General features: G+C 39.8%; 1 protein-coding gene across 2 annotated transcripts; it reads right to left on the bottom strand.

Moving 5' to 3' along the window:
* Nucleotides 1–462: 462 nt before the first annotated feature.
* LOC115416415 (cell wall protein DAN4-like) lies at nt 463–10,515 on the bottom strand. Of its 2 annotated transcripts, none has more exons than XM_030130180.1 (3): nt 10,398–10,515; nt 2,991–3,175; nt 463–1,051 (listed from the first exon to the last, which is right to left on the bottom strand). In XM_030130180.1, the coding sequence occupies exons 1-3, from the start codon at nt 10,474–10,476 to the stop codon at nt 785–787; spliced, it is 531 nt and encodes a 176-aa protein (XP_029986040.1). In that variant the 5' UTR covers nt 10,477–10,515; the 3' UTR covers nt 463–784. The 2 variants fall into 2 exon arrangements, with proteins under 2 accessions (XP_029986040.1, XP_029986041.1); XM_030130181.1 differs by having other exon boundaries at nt 463–1,048.
* Between the last annotated feature and the right edge of the window lie 5,124 nt (nt 10,516–15,639).

The following is a 15,639-nucleotide window of genomic DNA, read 5'->3' as shown; positions in this document are numbered from 1 at the left end:
GTATTGAAAACATGTCCCCTTTGGTATCCCACCCTAGGTATTGAAAACATGTCCCCTTTGGTATCCCACCCTAGGTAATGAAAACATGTCCCCTTTGGTATCCCACCCTGTGTGTTGAAAACATGTCCCCTTTGGTATCCCACCCTGGGTGTTGAAAACATGTCCCCTTTGGTATCCCACCCTGGGTGTTGAAAACATGTCCCCCTTTGGTATCCCACCCTGGGTGTTGAAAACATGTCCCCTTTGGTATCCCACCCTGGGTGTTGAAAACATGTCCCCTTTGGTATCCCACCCTGGGTGTTGAAAACATGTCCCCTTTGGTATCCCACCCTGGGTGTTGAAAACATGTCCCCTTTGGTATCCCACCCTGGGTATTGAAAACATGTCCCCTTTGGTATCCCACCCTGGGTGTTGAAAACATGTCCCCTTGGTATCCCACCCTGGGTGTTGAAAACATGTCCCCTTTGGTATCCCACCCTGGGTGTTGAAAACATGTCCCCTTTGGTATCCCACCCTGGGTGTTAAAAACATGTCCCCTTTGCTGTACTTCCCCATGGGTCAACGCATTAGTATTTCATGAACTGAATATAAAAACAAACACCGTCATTGATCCAACTCGGTCAGTTGTATCTGTTTGAGGTTTTTCAGGGTTAACATGACATTTCAGTTCCTACACTTCCTACAGTTGCTACAGTTCCTACAGTTCCTACACTTCCTACAGTTCCTACAGTTCCTACAGTTGCTACAGTTCCTACAGTTCCTACAGTCCTCTTGTTCATCAGTCTCATTCATCACTTGAGTCCTCTGAAGAAATGGAAGCTCCTCTCCATCTGGTTCTGTCCATCCTACCACCTCTCCTCAGTGCTGTCACAGCTCCTATCTCATGGCTTTGTGAAGACGACTGACTCCGCCCTCCCGTTGGTGCTCTGACAGCTCCGCCCACTCTGCTGCTAAGGAAGTACTGGAGGATCTTAGCGGCTCCGCTGTTATTGGGCGCCGGTCGTCTCTGTGGTGATTGGACTACTACTTTTGGGGGTGCGGCCACAACCTGCTCCAAAAGAGATGAAGAAAAAGTTTTTTTTTAAAAGTTCATACGGAGATTTTTTTTTGGAACAAACATAAATGGAAGCTTTGAATCATGTCAGGCCTGGGGTAAAGTTTTGGGCTGCTGTCTTCATGTGTTTGTTCGTTAAAGGTGCTGGAGACTTTTGTGACCAGTGTTTCCTCAGATCTGTCCATCCTCAGTCATCTCCTCAGTCTCATTGGTCTGTTCGTCTGTCTGTCGTCCCTCAGCTGAACCTCCTGCATCACAGTGAACAGTTCCTTAGTTCCATCCACTATAAGCAAACCTGTGTGTTTACAAACAGAGCTGGAGGGAACTCTGGCATCTGAGGAATTTTTTGTCGCGACGTGCATTGTGGGAAAGGGAGGTTCCCGTCTCCCGGCTCTGTTTGTAAACATACGGGTTTGTTTGTGGTGGATGGAACTAAGAAACTGTTCACGGTAATGCTAGAGATTCAGCTGAGGAATGACAGACAGACGAACAGACCAATGAGACTGAGGATATGACTGAGGATGGACAGATCTGAGGAAACACTGAGGATGGACAGATCTGAGGAAACACTGAAGATGGACAGATCTGAGGATGGACAGATCTGAGGAAACACTGAGGATGGAAAGATCTGAGGAAACACTGAGGATGGACAGATCTGAGGAAACACTGAGGATGGACAGATCTGAGGAAACACTGAAGATGGACAGATCTGAGGAAACACTGAAGATGGACAGATCTGAGGATGGACAGATCTGAGGAAACACTGAGGATGGAAAGATCTGAGGAAACACTGAGGATGGACAGATCTGAGGAAACACTGAGGATGGACAGATCTGAGGAAACACTGAAGATGGACAGATCTGAGGAAACACTGAGGATGGACAGATCTGAGGAAACACTGAGGATGGACAGATCTGAGGAAACACTGAAGATGGACAGATCTGAGGAAACACTGAGGATGGACAGATCTGAGGAAACACTGAAGATGGACAGATCTGAGGAAACACTGAGGATGGACAGATCTGAGGAAACACTGAGGATGGACAGATCTGAGGAAACACTGAAGATGGACAGATCTGAGGAAACACTGAGGATGGACAGATCTGAGGAAACACTGAGGATGGACAGATCTGAGGAAACACTGAGGATGGACAGATCTGAGGAAACACTGAAGATGGACAGATCTGAGGAAACACTGAGGATGGACAGATCTGAGGAAACACTGAAGATGGACAGATCTGAGGAAACACTGAGGATGGACAGATCTGAGGAAACACTGAAGATGGACAGATCTGAGGAAACACTGAGGATGGACAGATCTGAGGAAACACTGAAGATGGACAGATCTGAGGAAACACTGAAGATGGACAGATCTGAGGAAACACTGAAGATGGACAGACCTGAGGAAACACTGAGGATGGACAGATCTGAGGAAACACTGAGGATGGACAGATCTGAGGAAACACTGAGGATGGACAGATCTGAGGAAACACTGAGGATGGACAGATCTGAGGAAACACTGGTCATGAAAGTCTCCTGCACCTTTAAAGGTTAATGCTTTGTTATCCCTGTAGGGAAATTCAGTCTGTGGAGTTTACCCATAATACACACAGTACTCAGCATTAGCATTACCAGTTAGCATTAGCACACATTAGGAGTCACCACTGAAGGTGCTCAGGGACCAACTCCAGATTTTAGCGGTGGAGGAAAGTGAGGACCTGAAGGAAACCTGTGTGATGGCTCCGGTCTGGAGCGGTACCAACAATGGCAACTGGTACTGGCAATGGCACTGACAACTGGTACTGGTAATTTGTACAGAGGAGTAAACCTGGTCCATAATGAACATGTGTACATACTGTGGTGGTAGTGGTGGGTGGAGTCACTGTAGTGGTAGTGGTGGGTGGAGTCACTGTAGTGGTAGTGATGGTGTACATACTGTGGTGGTAGTGGTGGGTGGAGTCACTGTAGTGGTAGTGGTGGGTGGAGTCACTGTAGTGGTGGTGGTGGTGTCAGGTGCAGCTGCAGTGGGTGTGGGCAGGAAGAAGAACCTGCAGGTGTCTTCCACAGCAGAACCATCCACCTCAGGAAGATCAAACCCAGACACAGAGGACATGGACTGGACTGAGACAAAGACAGACAGGGTTAGTTTCTGGTTCATGGTACGGGTTAGTTCCTGGTTTTACTGGCATCATGACTAACCCTCACCCTAACCCTAACCCTAACCCCAACCCTCACCCCCACCCTCACCCTAACCCTAACCCTCACCCTCACCCTAACCCTAACCCTCACCCTAACCCTCACCCTCACCCTCACCCTAACCCTCACCCCCACCCTAGCCCTAACCCCCACCCTCACCCTAACCCTCACCCTCACCCTAACCCTCACCCTAACCCTCACCCTAACCCTAACCCTCACCCTAACCCTCACCTGGACTGTCTTATCTGTGCACAATGACACCAGGACTGGTCACTCTGATGGCACTGACACGTTCAGTGACACAGATATTTACTGTGGAGAAATGAACTAAGGATTCAGAGGAAGAGACTGGCTTTTTGTTATGAAATCCCAAGGCTTGGACCCAAATGCACGAGACAGACTCAGAGTAACTTAGTGTGAGTATTTACTACTCAAAAACAAAAGAACAAAATATCTTCACAACAGTGGAATAAAAAAAACACAAAAAATCTTCTCAAACAAGATATCCAAAAATCTAAAGAAAAGGTCTTCACAAATGTGGTGTCAAAAAATTAACACAACAATCTTCTAAAACGAGGTTTTAAAAATTATAACGAAAAGAACTTCACAAAATGTGGAATCAACAGCCACACAGTGGTTACGTAAGTCAGGAATGTTACCAAGAAATTATTTATGCCTCAGTGAAACCAGGAGCGGGCTGTTCGTTCAGAACCCACCCTGTGTTTGTGAGATGTTACTTCTGTGTTCCAGGGTCAACAGGTGGAGTTCAGATGTTAGTTCTCTGGTTATCTTACAGGTGGAGTTCAGATGTTAGTTCTCTGGTTATCTTACAGGTGGAGTACAGATGTTAGTTCTCTGGTTATCTTACAGGTGGAGTTCAGATGTTAGTTCTCTGGTTATCTTACAGGTGGAGTACAGATGTTAGTTCTCTGGTTATCTTACAGGTGGAGTTCAGCTGTTCTCTGGTTATCTTACAGGTGGAGTTCAGATGTTAGTTCTCTGGTTATCTTACAGGTGGAGTTCAGCTGTTCTCTGGTTATCTTACAGGTGGAGTTCAGATGTTCTCTGGTTATCTTACAGGTGGAGTTCAGATGTTAGTTCTCTGGTTATCTTACAGGTGGAGTTCAGCTGTTAGTTCTCTGGTTATCTTACAGGTGGAGTTCAGATGTTAGTTCTCTGGTTATCTTACAGGTGGAGTTCAGCTGTTATCTGGTTATCTTACAGGTGGAGTTCAGATGTTAGTTCTCTGGTTATCTTACAGGTGGAGTTCAGATGTTAGTTCTCTGGTTATCTTACAGGTGGAGTTCAGCTGTTATCTGGTTATCTTACAGGTGGAGTTCAGATGTTAGTTCTCTGGTTATCTTACAGGTGGAGTTCAGATGTTAGTTCTCTGGTTATCTTACAGGTGGAGTTCAGATGTTAGTTCTCTGGTTATCTTACAGGTGGAGTTCAGCTGTTCTCTGGTTATCTTACAGGTGGAGTTCAGATGTTCTCTGGTTATCTTACAGGTGGAGTTCAGATGTTAGTTCTCTGGTTATCTTACAGGTGGAGTTCAGCTGTTATCTGGTTATCTTACAGGTGGAGTTCAGATGTTCTCTGGTTATCTTACAGGTGGAGTTCAGATGTTAGTTCTCTGGTTATCTTACAGGTGGAGTTCAGATGTTAGTTCTCTGGTTATCTTACAGGTGGAGTTCAGCTGTTAGTTCTCTGGTTATCTTAAAGGTGGAGTTCAGATGTTAGTTCTCTGGTTATCTTACAGGTGGAGTTCAGATGTTAGTTCTCTGGTTATCTTACAGGTGGAGTTCAGATGTTAGTTCTCTGGTTATCTTACAGGTGGAGTTCAGCTGTTAGTTCTCTGGTTATCTTACAGGTGGAGTTCAGCTGTTATCTGGTTATCTTACAGGTGGAGTTCAGATGTTAGTTCTCTGGTTATCTTACAGGTGGAGTTCAGATGTTAGTTCTCTGGTTATCTTACAGGTGGAGTTCAGATGTCAGTTCTCTGGTTATCTTACAGGTGGAGTACAGATGTTAGTTCTCTGGTTATCTTACAGGTGGAGTTCAGCTATTCTCTGGTTATCTTACAGGTGGAGTTCAGATGTTAGTTCTCTGGTTATCTTACAGGTGGAGTTCAGCTGTTCTCTGGTTATCTTACAGGTGGAGTTCAGATGTTAGTTCTCTGGTTATCTTACAGGTGGAGTTCAGATGTTCTCTGGTTATCTTACAGGTGGAGTTCAGATGTTAGTTCTCTGGTTATCTTACAGGTGGAGTTCAGATGTTAGTTCTCTGGTTATCTTACAGGTGGAGTTCAGCTGTTCTCTGGTTATCTTACAGGTGGAGTTCAGATGTTAGTTCTCTGGTTATCTTACAGGTGGAGTTCAGATGTTAGTTCTCTGGTTATCTTACAGGTGGAGTTCAGCTGTTATCTGGTTATCTTACAGGTGGAGTTCAGATGTTCTCTGGTTATCTTACAGGTGGAGTTCAGATTTTAGTTCTCTGGTTATCTTACAGGTGGAGTTCAGCTGTTAGTTCTCTGGTTATCTTACAGGTGGAGTTCAGCTGTTATCTGGTTATCTTACAGGTGGAGTTCAGATGTTAGTTCTCTGGTTATCTTACAGGTGGAGTACAGATGTTAGTTCTCTGGTTATCTTACAGGTGGAGTTCAGCTGTTAGTTCTCTGGTTATCTTACAGGTGGAGTTCAGCTGTTATCTGGTTATCTTACAGGTGGAGTTCAGATGTTAGTTCTCTGGTTATCTTACAGGTGGAGTACAGATGTTAGTTCTCTGGTTATCTTACAGGTGGAGTTCAGCTGTTATCTGGTTATCTTACAGGTGGAGTACAGATGTTAGTTCTCTGGTTATCTTACAGGTGGAGTTCAGATGTTAGTTCTCTGGTTATCTTACAGGTGGAGTTCAGGTGTTGTTATCTTACAGGTGGAGTTCAGATGTTAGTTCTCTGGTTATCTTACAGGTGGAGTACAGATGTTATCTGGTTATCTTCCAGGTGGAGTTCTGGTGCAGTATGTGCGTGTGTGTGTGTACATTAAGCTGACACTGGATCTGTGTGTGTGTTGCATATTTGATGCTGACAGGCTGAAGGTGTGTTTTCCTTTTGTCAGACAGTGAAGGCAGTGGAAAAAGCTGCTGCTGCTGTTGTTGTTGTTGTTGTTGTTGTTGTTGTTGTTGTTCTACCTAAAGTCAGACAGCAGGTCATGGCTGTGGAACACCACATGGACACACACTGACCTGTCAACATGTTTCACTGACTGTTTTGTGCAGTTGGAATAAAATGTGGAGAGTTTTCCTGGAGTGTGAGCTGGAGGAGGTGGGTTTCATTTGGTGAAATTCTGATCTAATGTTTTCAGTCTGGGCTGAAGGTGGAGAAGACAACAGCTCTGTTCAGTGAATGTTGTCTGCAACCCAGAGGTTCCCACTGACACCAAACAGGAAACAGCAGAAGCATCAGGGGTGAGGGGGTGAGGGGTGAGGGGGGTGAGGGGGGCACTGATCTGCCTTGGCGGAGGTCTGCGCTCTGCGAGTGCTTCTAGTTTTGGATGTGTTCTGCACAATCGTTTGTCCCTAGGGGGTTTAAAAAGTACCTTGAACCTTCAACCTTGAATGTGTCCCATTCAAATTGGATCCTATTTTCACTGCATCTTACCGACAGACGATAATCGAACTAAATGTGGTCATCTTTCACTCAAATGTTTGCACCTCTATGAAGCATGACTGCCATTTTGATATTGACTTTTTGTTGTTGTTTTTCTGCAGAATGTGAACTGACAGAACTGGGATTAGATTTGTGTTGTTTCTTCAAAACTACCTTTCAGGGAAAAGTGCAATATTAATGTTTCAAATACATTTAGTAAGATTAGTGATTTATTTTATTTTTTATTTGATTTAGAGCAGCAGAATTATATTATTCCTGTTTTCTATATTCTATTGTCTCCAAAAATTCGGGGGAAAATGTTCCAAAGTCATAATAAATGCACTAAAGACATTTTGAGGGGTTTTCTTCCAATCCCAATTTTGCATCCCAAACCAGTGTTCAGAACTCAGAGCTCCTCCTTCCCCCTGAACTCTGTGCATGTGTGGATCCACTCTTTGTGTTTAAATCCAACAGTTTCCAGGTTGTTCCATACACAGAAACAGTTGAATCTGGTCCCAGTCATGTGTCTGTCATATTAGATTCAATTCACATCAATATTAGTTGAGTTCTAATTTTAAATGTGTGGTAAAAAATTAACAAAAAACCTACCTAAAAATCACCCAGAAATTCACAAAAAAAAACCCCACCTAAAAATCACCAAAAACCACAAAAAACACCTAAAAATTACCTAAAAACCACCTGAAAATAACTAAGAAAACACAAAAAACACCCCAAAAAAACCACCTAAAAATCACCAAAAACCACAAAAAACACCCCAAAATTACCCAAAAACCACCTAAAAATCACCAAGAAAACACAAAAAACACCCAAAAAAACCAACAAAAAACACAAAAAACACCCCAAAATTACCCAAAAACCACCTAAAAATCACCAAGAAAACACAAAAAACACCTAAAAAAAATACACCTAAAAATCACCAAAAACCACAAAAAACACCCCAAAATTACCCAAAAAACAGCTAAAAATCACCAAGAAAACACAAAAAACACCCAAAAAAACCAACAAAAAACACCCCAAAATTACCCAAAAACTACCAAAAAAAACACCTAAAAATCACCCAAAACCATCCCAGACCAGTGTTCAGAACTCAGAGCTCCTCCTTCCCCCTGAACTCTGTGCATGTGTGGATCCACTCTTTGTGTTTAAATCCAACAGTTTCCAGGTTGTTCCATACACAGAAACAGTTGAATCTGGTCCCAGTCATGTGTCTGTCCAATTAGATTCAATTCACATCAATATTAGTTGAGTTCTAATTTTAAATGTGTGGTAAAAAATTAACAAAAAACCTACCTAAAAATCACCCAGAAATTCACAAAAAAAACCCCACCTAAAAATCACCAAAAACCAAAAAAAACACCCAAAAATTACCCAAAAAACACCTAAAAATCAAAAAGAAAACACAAAAAACACCCAAAAAAACCACCTAAAAATCACCAGAAACCACAAAAAACACCCCAAAATTACCCAAAAACCACCTAAAAATCACCAAGAAAACACAAAAAACACCTAAAAAAAAACACCTAAAAATCACCAAAAACCACAAAAAACACCCAAAAATTACCCAAAAACCACCTAAAAATCACCAAGAAAACACAAAAAACACCCAAAAAAACCAACAAAAAACACAAAAAACACCCCAAAATTACCCAAAACCACCTAAAAATCACCAAGAAAACACAAAAAACACCTAAAAAAAAACCACCTAAAAATCACCAAAACCCACAAAAAACACCCCAAAATTACCCAAAAACCACCTAAAACTCACCAAGAAAACACAAAAAACACCCAAAAAAACCAACAAAAAACACAAAAAACACCCCAAAATTACCCAAAAACTACCAAAAAAAACACGTAAAAATCACCCAAAACCATCCCAGACCAGTGTTCAGAACTCAGAGCTCCTCCTTCCCCCTGAACTCTGTGCATGTGTGGATCCACTCTTTGTGTTTAAATCCAACAGTTTCCAGGTTGTTCCATACACAGAAACAGTTGAATCTGGTCCCAGTCATGTGTCTGTCCAATTAGATTCAATTCACATCAATATTAGTTGAGTTCTAATTTTAAATGTGTGGTAAAAAATTAACAAAAAACCTACCTAAAAATCACCCAGAAATTCACAAAAAAAACCCCACCTAAAAATCACCAAAAACCACAAAAAACACCTAAAAATTACCTAAAAACCACCTGAAAATAACTAAGAAAACACAAAAAACACCCCAAAAAAACCACCTAAAAATCACCAAAAACCACAAAAAACACCCCAAAATTAACCAAAAACCACCTAAAAATCACCAAGAAAACACAAAAAACACCTAAAAAAAAACACCTAAAAATCACCAAAAACCAAAAAAAACACCCAAAAATTACCCAAAAACCACCTAAAAATCACCAAGAAAACACAAAAAACACCCAAAAAAACCAACAAAAAACACAAAAAACACCCCAAAATTACCCAAAAACCACCTAAAAATCACCAAGAAAACACAAAAAACACCTAAAAAAAAAAACACCTAAAAATCACCAAAAACCACAAAAAACACCCCAAAATTACCCAAAAACCACCTAAAAATCACCAAGAAAACACAAAAAACACCCAAAAAAACCAACAAAAAACACAAAAAACACTCCAAAATTACCCAAAAACCACCTAAAAATCACCAAGAAAACACAAAAAACACCTAAAAAAAAAACCACCTAAAAATCACCAAAAACCACAAAAAACACCCCAAAATTACCCAAAAACCACCTAAAAATCACCAAGAAAACACAAAAAACACCCAAAAAAACCAACAAAAAACACAAAAAACACCCCAAAATTACCCAAAAACTACCAAAAAAAACACCTAAAAATCACCCAAAACCATCCCAGACCAGTGTTCAGAACTCAGAGCTCCTCCTTCCCCCTGAACTCTGTGCATGTGTGGATCCACTCTTTGTGTTTAAATCCAACAGTTTCCAGGTTGTTCCATACACAGAAACAGTTGAATCTGGTCCCAGTCATGTGTCTGTCCAATTACATTCAATTCACATCAGTATTAGTTGAGTTCTAATTTTAAATGTGTGGGAAATGGGATTTTCAATGTTCAGTGTAAATGTCCACAGAGTCCACATTCCACAGTGGATGTGGACAATTTAGTTCCACATACAACAGATTGTTCTAAGCTACAGGTGGATCCAACTGGAGGAGAATCGGAGTCATTTGGAATTTTGGATGAATTTTGGAAAACTGTAGATGTTGTGACCTTGCTGTGACTTTGAACTTTGTCCTACTGGGACCAAAATGGACTGGGTTGGTCCCAGGGCCTAGGCCTATCTGTGGGGAAGATTTGGGAAAGATGGGTGGAAGAGTTTTACACTAAAGATGAGAACAAACAAACAAACAAACAAACAAACAAACAAACAAACAATCAAAGCAAAGTGATCCCAGTCCCTCCTGGTGGAGGTAACACAATGGCAGGTGGAAGTGGTAGGTGTACTCACTGTGAGCTGGACTGGTGTTCTGAACTGTGATTCCAAACCAGAGGAAGAGGACGAACAGAGCGGAGAACCTGCAGGACATGATGACTGATGGAGAGAGACGAGCAAAAAGAGAGAACGAAGAGCAGGAACGAGTGAGGAAAGAGTGAGGAGGAGTTAATATAAGCGACAGCAGAGGGAGGGAAGCGGTGCAGAGCAGGAGTGGACAGACCTCACATGTGTCTAGACGCTTCAGTTTAGTCTGAGCTCACTTCACAGCTCTGTGGTTTAGGAGTTTCATTACAGTCAAAGCTGACTTAATCCTCTGCTTTTTTAAACTTTATTCACACACGACTGTTGATGGAACTGGATTCAGACAGAAACACCCAGATCTGTCATGTGTTTATACGTTCAGTGAGTCACCTTCAGCTGGTGTTTGAGACTTTTCAAAAAACAAATGGAGTTTTTTCCATTGTGCATCTATTTAACCCAGGGTTCTAAACTCCTGTTCTGTCAGGTTCCACATTCAGTCTGATCTGATCTGCAGTGGACCCAACCAGGAAAAGAAGAACAGAAGAACCTAGAAATAATGACAACTGCACATTTATGTCAGTGTTTGAGTGAAAAAAGAAAAAAAAAACAATAAATGATGAAAATACTTACTTTTATAAACTATCCAAACATAAAACATGTGAAGAACCTGAAAAAACTGACATTTCTTCAGATAAATCCGTGTAATTTTCTCAGTCTTCTTCCTCCACTTCTCATTAGTCCATGTGCATTCTGGATCAGATCTCCAAAGACACTAAACACTGAGGAACAGGAAGAAAAGAGTTCAAACTGGACTGAATTTAATACAGACATTTCAGGTTGGACACATTTGTTCAGGTTAGTCACATTTTATTGGTACAGGAGAGTTTGGAAATGGAAAGAGTTTCACAATTTAATGAGATTTTTGCACCAAAACAAAGACAAACATTTGTAGTTGTCATTATTTATAGACATAATGGAATATTATTTTCTCCATCAAACCCAGTAGTAAATCTGCAGTGGTTCTTCTGTGTGGGTTCTTCTGCTGTTCTTATTGGACTGTAGATCAGATTGATCTGGATGTGGAACCCACACTAACATGAGTTCCACAGCCTGGACTGTGGAGTTTAGACACTGTGGAAATTCATCCCAGGGGTGGGACTGGAACCTCTGGGGGGACACAGGTTTGACAGCCCTGATTTAACCCATAAAGACCTGACCACAAAGACCCACTGGAGACCAGAACCATCTACTGATCTAAAATGATCCACTGGAGACCAGAACCATCTACTGATCTAAAATAATCCACTGGAGACCAGAACCATCTACTGATCTAAAATGATCCACTGGAGGCCAGAACTATCTACTGATCTAAAATGATCCACTGGAGACCAGAACCATCTACTGATCTAAAATGATCCACTGGAGACCAGAACCATCTACTGATCTAAAATAATCCACTGGAGACCAGAACCATCTACTGATCTAAAATGATCCACTGGAAACCAGAACCATCTACTGATCTAAAATAATCCACTGGAGACCAGAACCATCTACTGATCTAAAATGATCCACTGGAGACCAGAACCATCTACTGATCTAAAATGATCCACTGGAGACCAGAACCATCTACTGATCTAAAATAATCCACTGGAGACCAGAACCATCTACTGATCTAAAATGATCCACTGGAGGCCAGAACCATCTACTGATCTAAAATGATCCACTGGAGACCAGAACCATCTACTGATCTAAAATGATCCACTGGAGGCCAGAACCATCTACTGATCTAAAATGATCCACTGGAGACCAGAACCATCTACTGATCTAAAATGATCCACTGGAGACCAGAACCATCTACTGATCTAAAATAATCCACTGGAGACCAGAACCATCTACTGATCTAAAATGATCCACTGGAAACCAGAACCATCTACTGATCTAAAATGATCCACTGGAGACCAGAACCATCTACTGATCTAAAATGATCCACTGGAGGCCAGAACTATCTACTGATCTAAAATGATCCACTGGAGACCAGAACCATCTACTGATCTAAAATAATCCACTGGAGACCAGAACCATCTACTGATCTAAAATGATCCACTGGAAACCAGAACCATCTACTGATCTAAAATGATCCACTGGAGACCAGAACCATCTACTGATCTAAAATAATCCACTGGAGACCAGAACCATCTACTGATCTAAAATGATCCACTGGAGACCAGAACCATCTACTGATCTAAAATAATCCACTGGAGACCAGAACCATCTACTGATCTAAAATAATCCACTGGAGACCAGAACCATCTACTGATCTAAAATGATCCACTGGAAACCAGAACCATCTACTGATCTAAAATGATCCACTGGAGGCCAGAACCATCTACTGATCTAAAATGATCCACTGGAGACCAGAACCATCTACTGATCTAAAATGATCCACTGGAGACCAGAACCATCTACTGATCTAAAATGATCCACTGGAGACCAGAACCATCTACTGATCTAAAATGATCCACTGGAGACCAGAACCATCTACTGATCTAAAATGATCCACTGGAGACCAGAACCATCCACTGATCTAAAATAATCCACTGGAGACCAGAACCATCCACTGATCTAAAATAATCCACTGGAGACCAGAACCATCCACTGATCTAAGATAATCCACTGGAGACCAGAACCATCTACTGATCTAAAATGATCCACTGGAGACCAGAACCATCTACTGATCTAAAATGATCCACTGGAGACCAGAACCATCTACTGATCTAAAATGATCCACTGGAGACCAGAACCATCTACTGATCTAAAATGATCCACTGGAGACCAGAACCATCTACTGATCTAAAATGATCCACTGGAGACCAGAACCATCCACTGATCTAAAATAATCCACTGGAGACCAGAACCATCTACTGATCTAAAATTATCCACTGGAGACCAGAATCATCCACTGATCTAAAATGATCCACTGGAGACCAGAACCATCTACTGATCTAAAATGATCCACTGGAGACCAGAACCATCTACTGATCTAAAATGATCCACTGGAGACCAGAATCATCCACTGATCTAAAATGATCCACTGGAGACCAGAACCATCTACTGATCTAAAATGATCCACTGGAGACCAGAACCATCTACTGATCTAAAATGATCCACTGGAGACCAGAACCATCTACTGATCTAAAATAATCCACTGGAGACCAGAACCATCCACTGATCTAAAATAATCCACTAATCCTGTCAATACATATGAATAATTGGTGTCAAATGTAGTTTGTCACCTGTTGATGGTTCTCAGATATGACCATATTTGGACGTTCAGAAGCTCCATAGTGAACATGGAAACACCATTATCTTCTGATTCCCCAGTCAAACCCATGGAATTGGATCAAAGGAAGTGGATATATGACAGAAGAACCTTTGAATTTACTCTGAACATCTAAATGAAGTAGAGGAAATTAAAAAGATGGAAATACAGGATTTACACTGAAAAACACTAAATACAGAGGGTTATAAGAAATGATGATAAATCACTTAAATAAAGTTTAAATAAATGATGATAAATCACTTTAGTAAAGGTTTAATAAATGATGATAAATCACTTTAGTAAAGGTTTAATAAATGATGATAAATCACTTTAGTAAAGGTTTAATAAATGATGATAAATCACTTTAGTAAAGGTTAAATAAATGATGATAAATCACTTAAGTAAAGGTTTAATAAATGATGATAAATCACTTAAGTAAAGGTTTAATAAATGATGATAAATCACTTAAGTAAAGGTTTAATAAATGATGATAAATCACTTAAGTAAAGGTTTAATAAATGATGATAAATCACTTAAGTAAAGGTTTAATAAATGATGATAAATCACTTAAGTAAAGGTTTAATAAATGATGATAAATCACTTAAGTAAAGGTTTAATAAATGATGATAAATCACTTAAGTAAAGGTTTAATAAATGATGATAAATCACTTAAGTAAAGGTTAAATAAATGATGATAAATCACTTAAGTAAAGGTTTAATAAATGATGATAAATCACTTAAGTAAAGGTTTAATAAATGATGATAAATCACTTAAGTAAAGGTTTAATAAATGATGATAAATCACTTAAGTAAAGGTTTAATAAATGATGATAAATCACTTAAGTAAAGGTTTAATAAATGATGATAAATCACTTAAGTAAAGGTTTAATAAATGATGATAAATCACTTTAGTAAAGGTTTAATAAATGATGATAAATCACTTTAGTAAAGGTTTAATAAATGATGATAAATCACTTTAGTAAAGGTTTAATAAATGATGATAAATCACTTAAGTAAAGGTTTAATAAATGATGATAAATCACTTAAGTAAAGGTTTAATAAATGATGATAAATCACTTAAGTAAAGGTTAATTACAGAGAAAAATTCATTTAGGAACCGCAACAAAAGTAACACTGGGTCTGTATGGGTTCAAACCAACCAGAACCAGAACCAGAACGTCCACTACAAGAACAATCATCAGTTACATTAGGACGATCAAAATCTGAGAGTTAATGCAGATTAATCCACCATCATGATTAATCTGATTAAAAATGTTAATGCAATTCACCCGTCTGCAGCGTAGAATGACTGTGAACATCTGCATTTGGAGCAGTTTGTCCAAGTAGAGTTAACACTGCACATGCACACCATTAATATAGATTAAAAATGAATGAGATTTAATCTGGATTAACTGAAATTAATCCACAGCAACTCTGTGATTAATCTGATTTTTAAAAAATTTAATCATTTGACAGCACAAAAAAAACCTATCTATCTATCTATCTATCTATCTATCTATCTATCTATATATATATATATATATATGTATATATATATATATATATATATATATATATATATATATATATATATATATATATATATATATATATATATATAAATCTGTTGTTCATTTCCAGCTCTACAAAAACTGGTAAATGATCACTTATGTCAGTCAGAAACAGACCACTCTTTATCTCACCATCAATAATATTTGTAAAAATATTGTCAGTCAGTGTTGCACTTTCCAATGTGATTCTTGGTTTTGTAATTACTGGATGAAAACTCTAAACATAGTATTTACAAATTCTGCCGTTTTTGCATGTTCATTCCATTTCAACAAATCAATGTTAAAGTCACCACAAACCAAAATCCCCTCATCACAATATTTCTCATGTAAATCAGTAATCTCC

Source organism: Sphaeramia orbicularis, unplaced genomic scaffold (genome assembly GCF_902148855.1).
Source record: "Sphaeramia orbicularis unplaced genomic scaffold, fSphaOr1.1, whole genome shotgun sequence".
Classification (NCBI taxonomy): Eukaryota; Metazoa; Chordata; class Actinopteri; order Kurtiformes; family Apogonidae; genus Sphaeramia; species Sphaeramia orbicularis.
The sequence above is the reverse complement of the archived record's forward strand: the minus strand, read 5'-3'. Positions and strand labels throughout refer to the sequence as shown.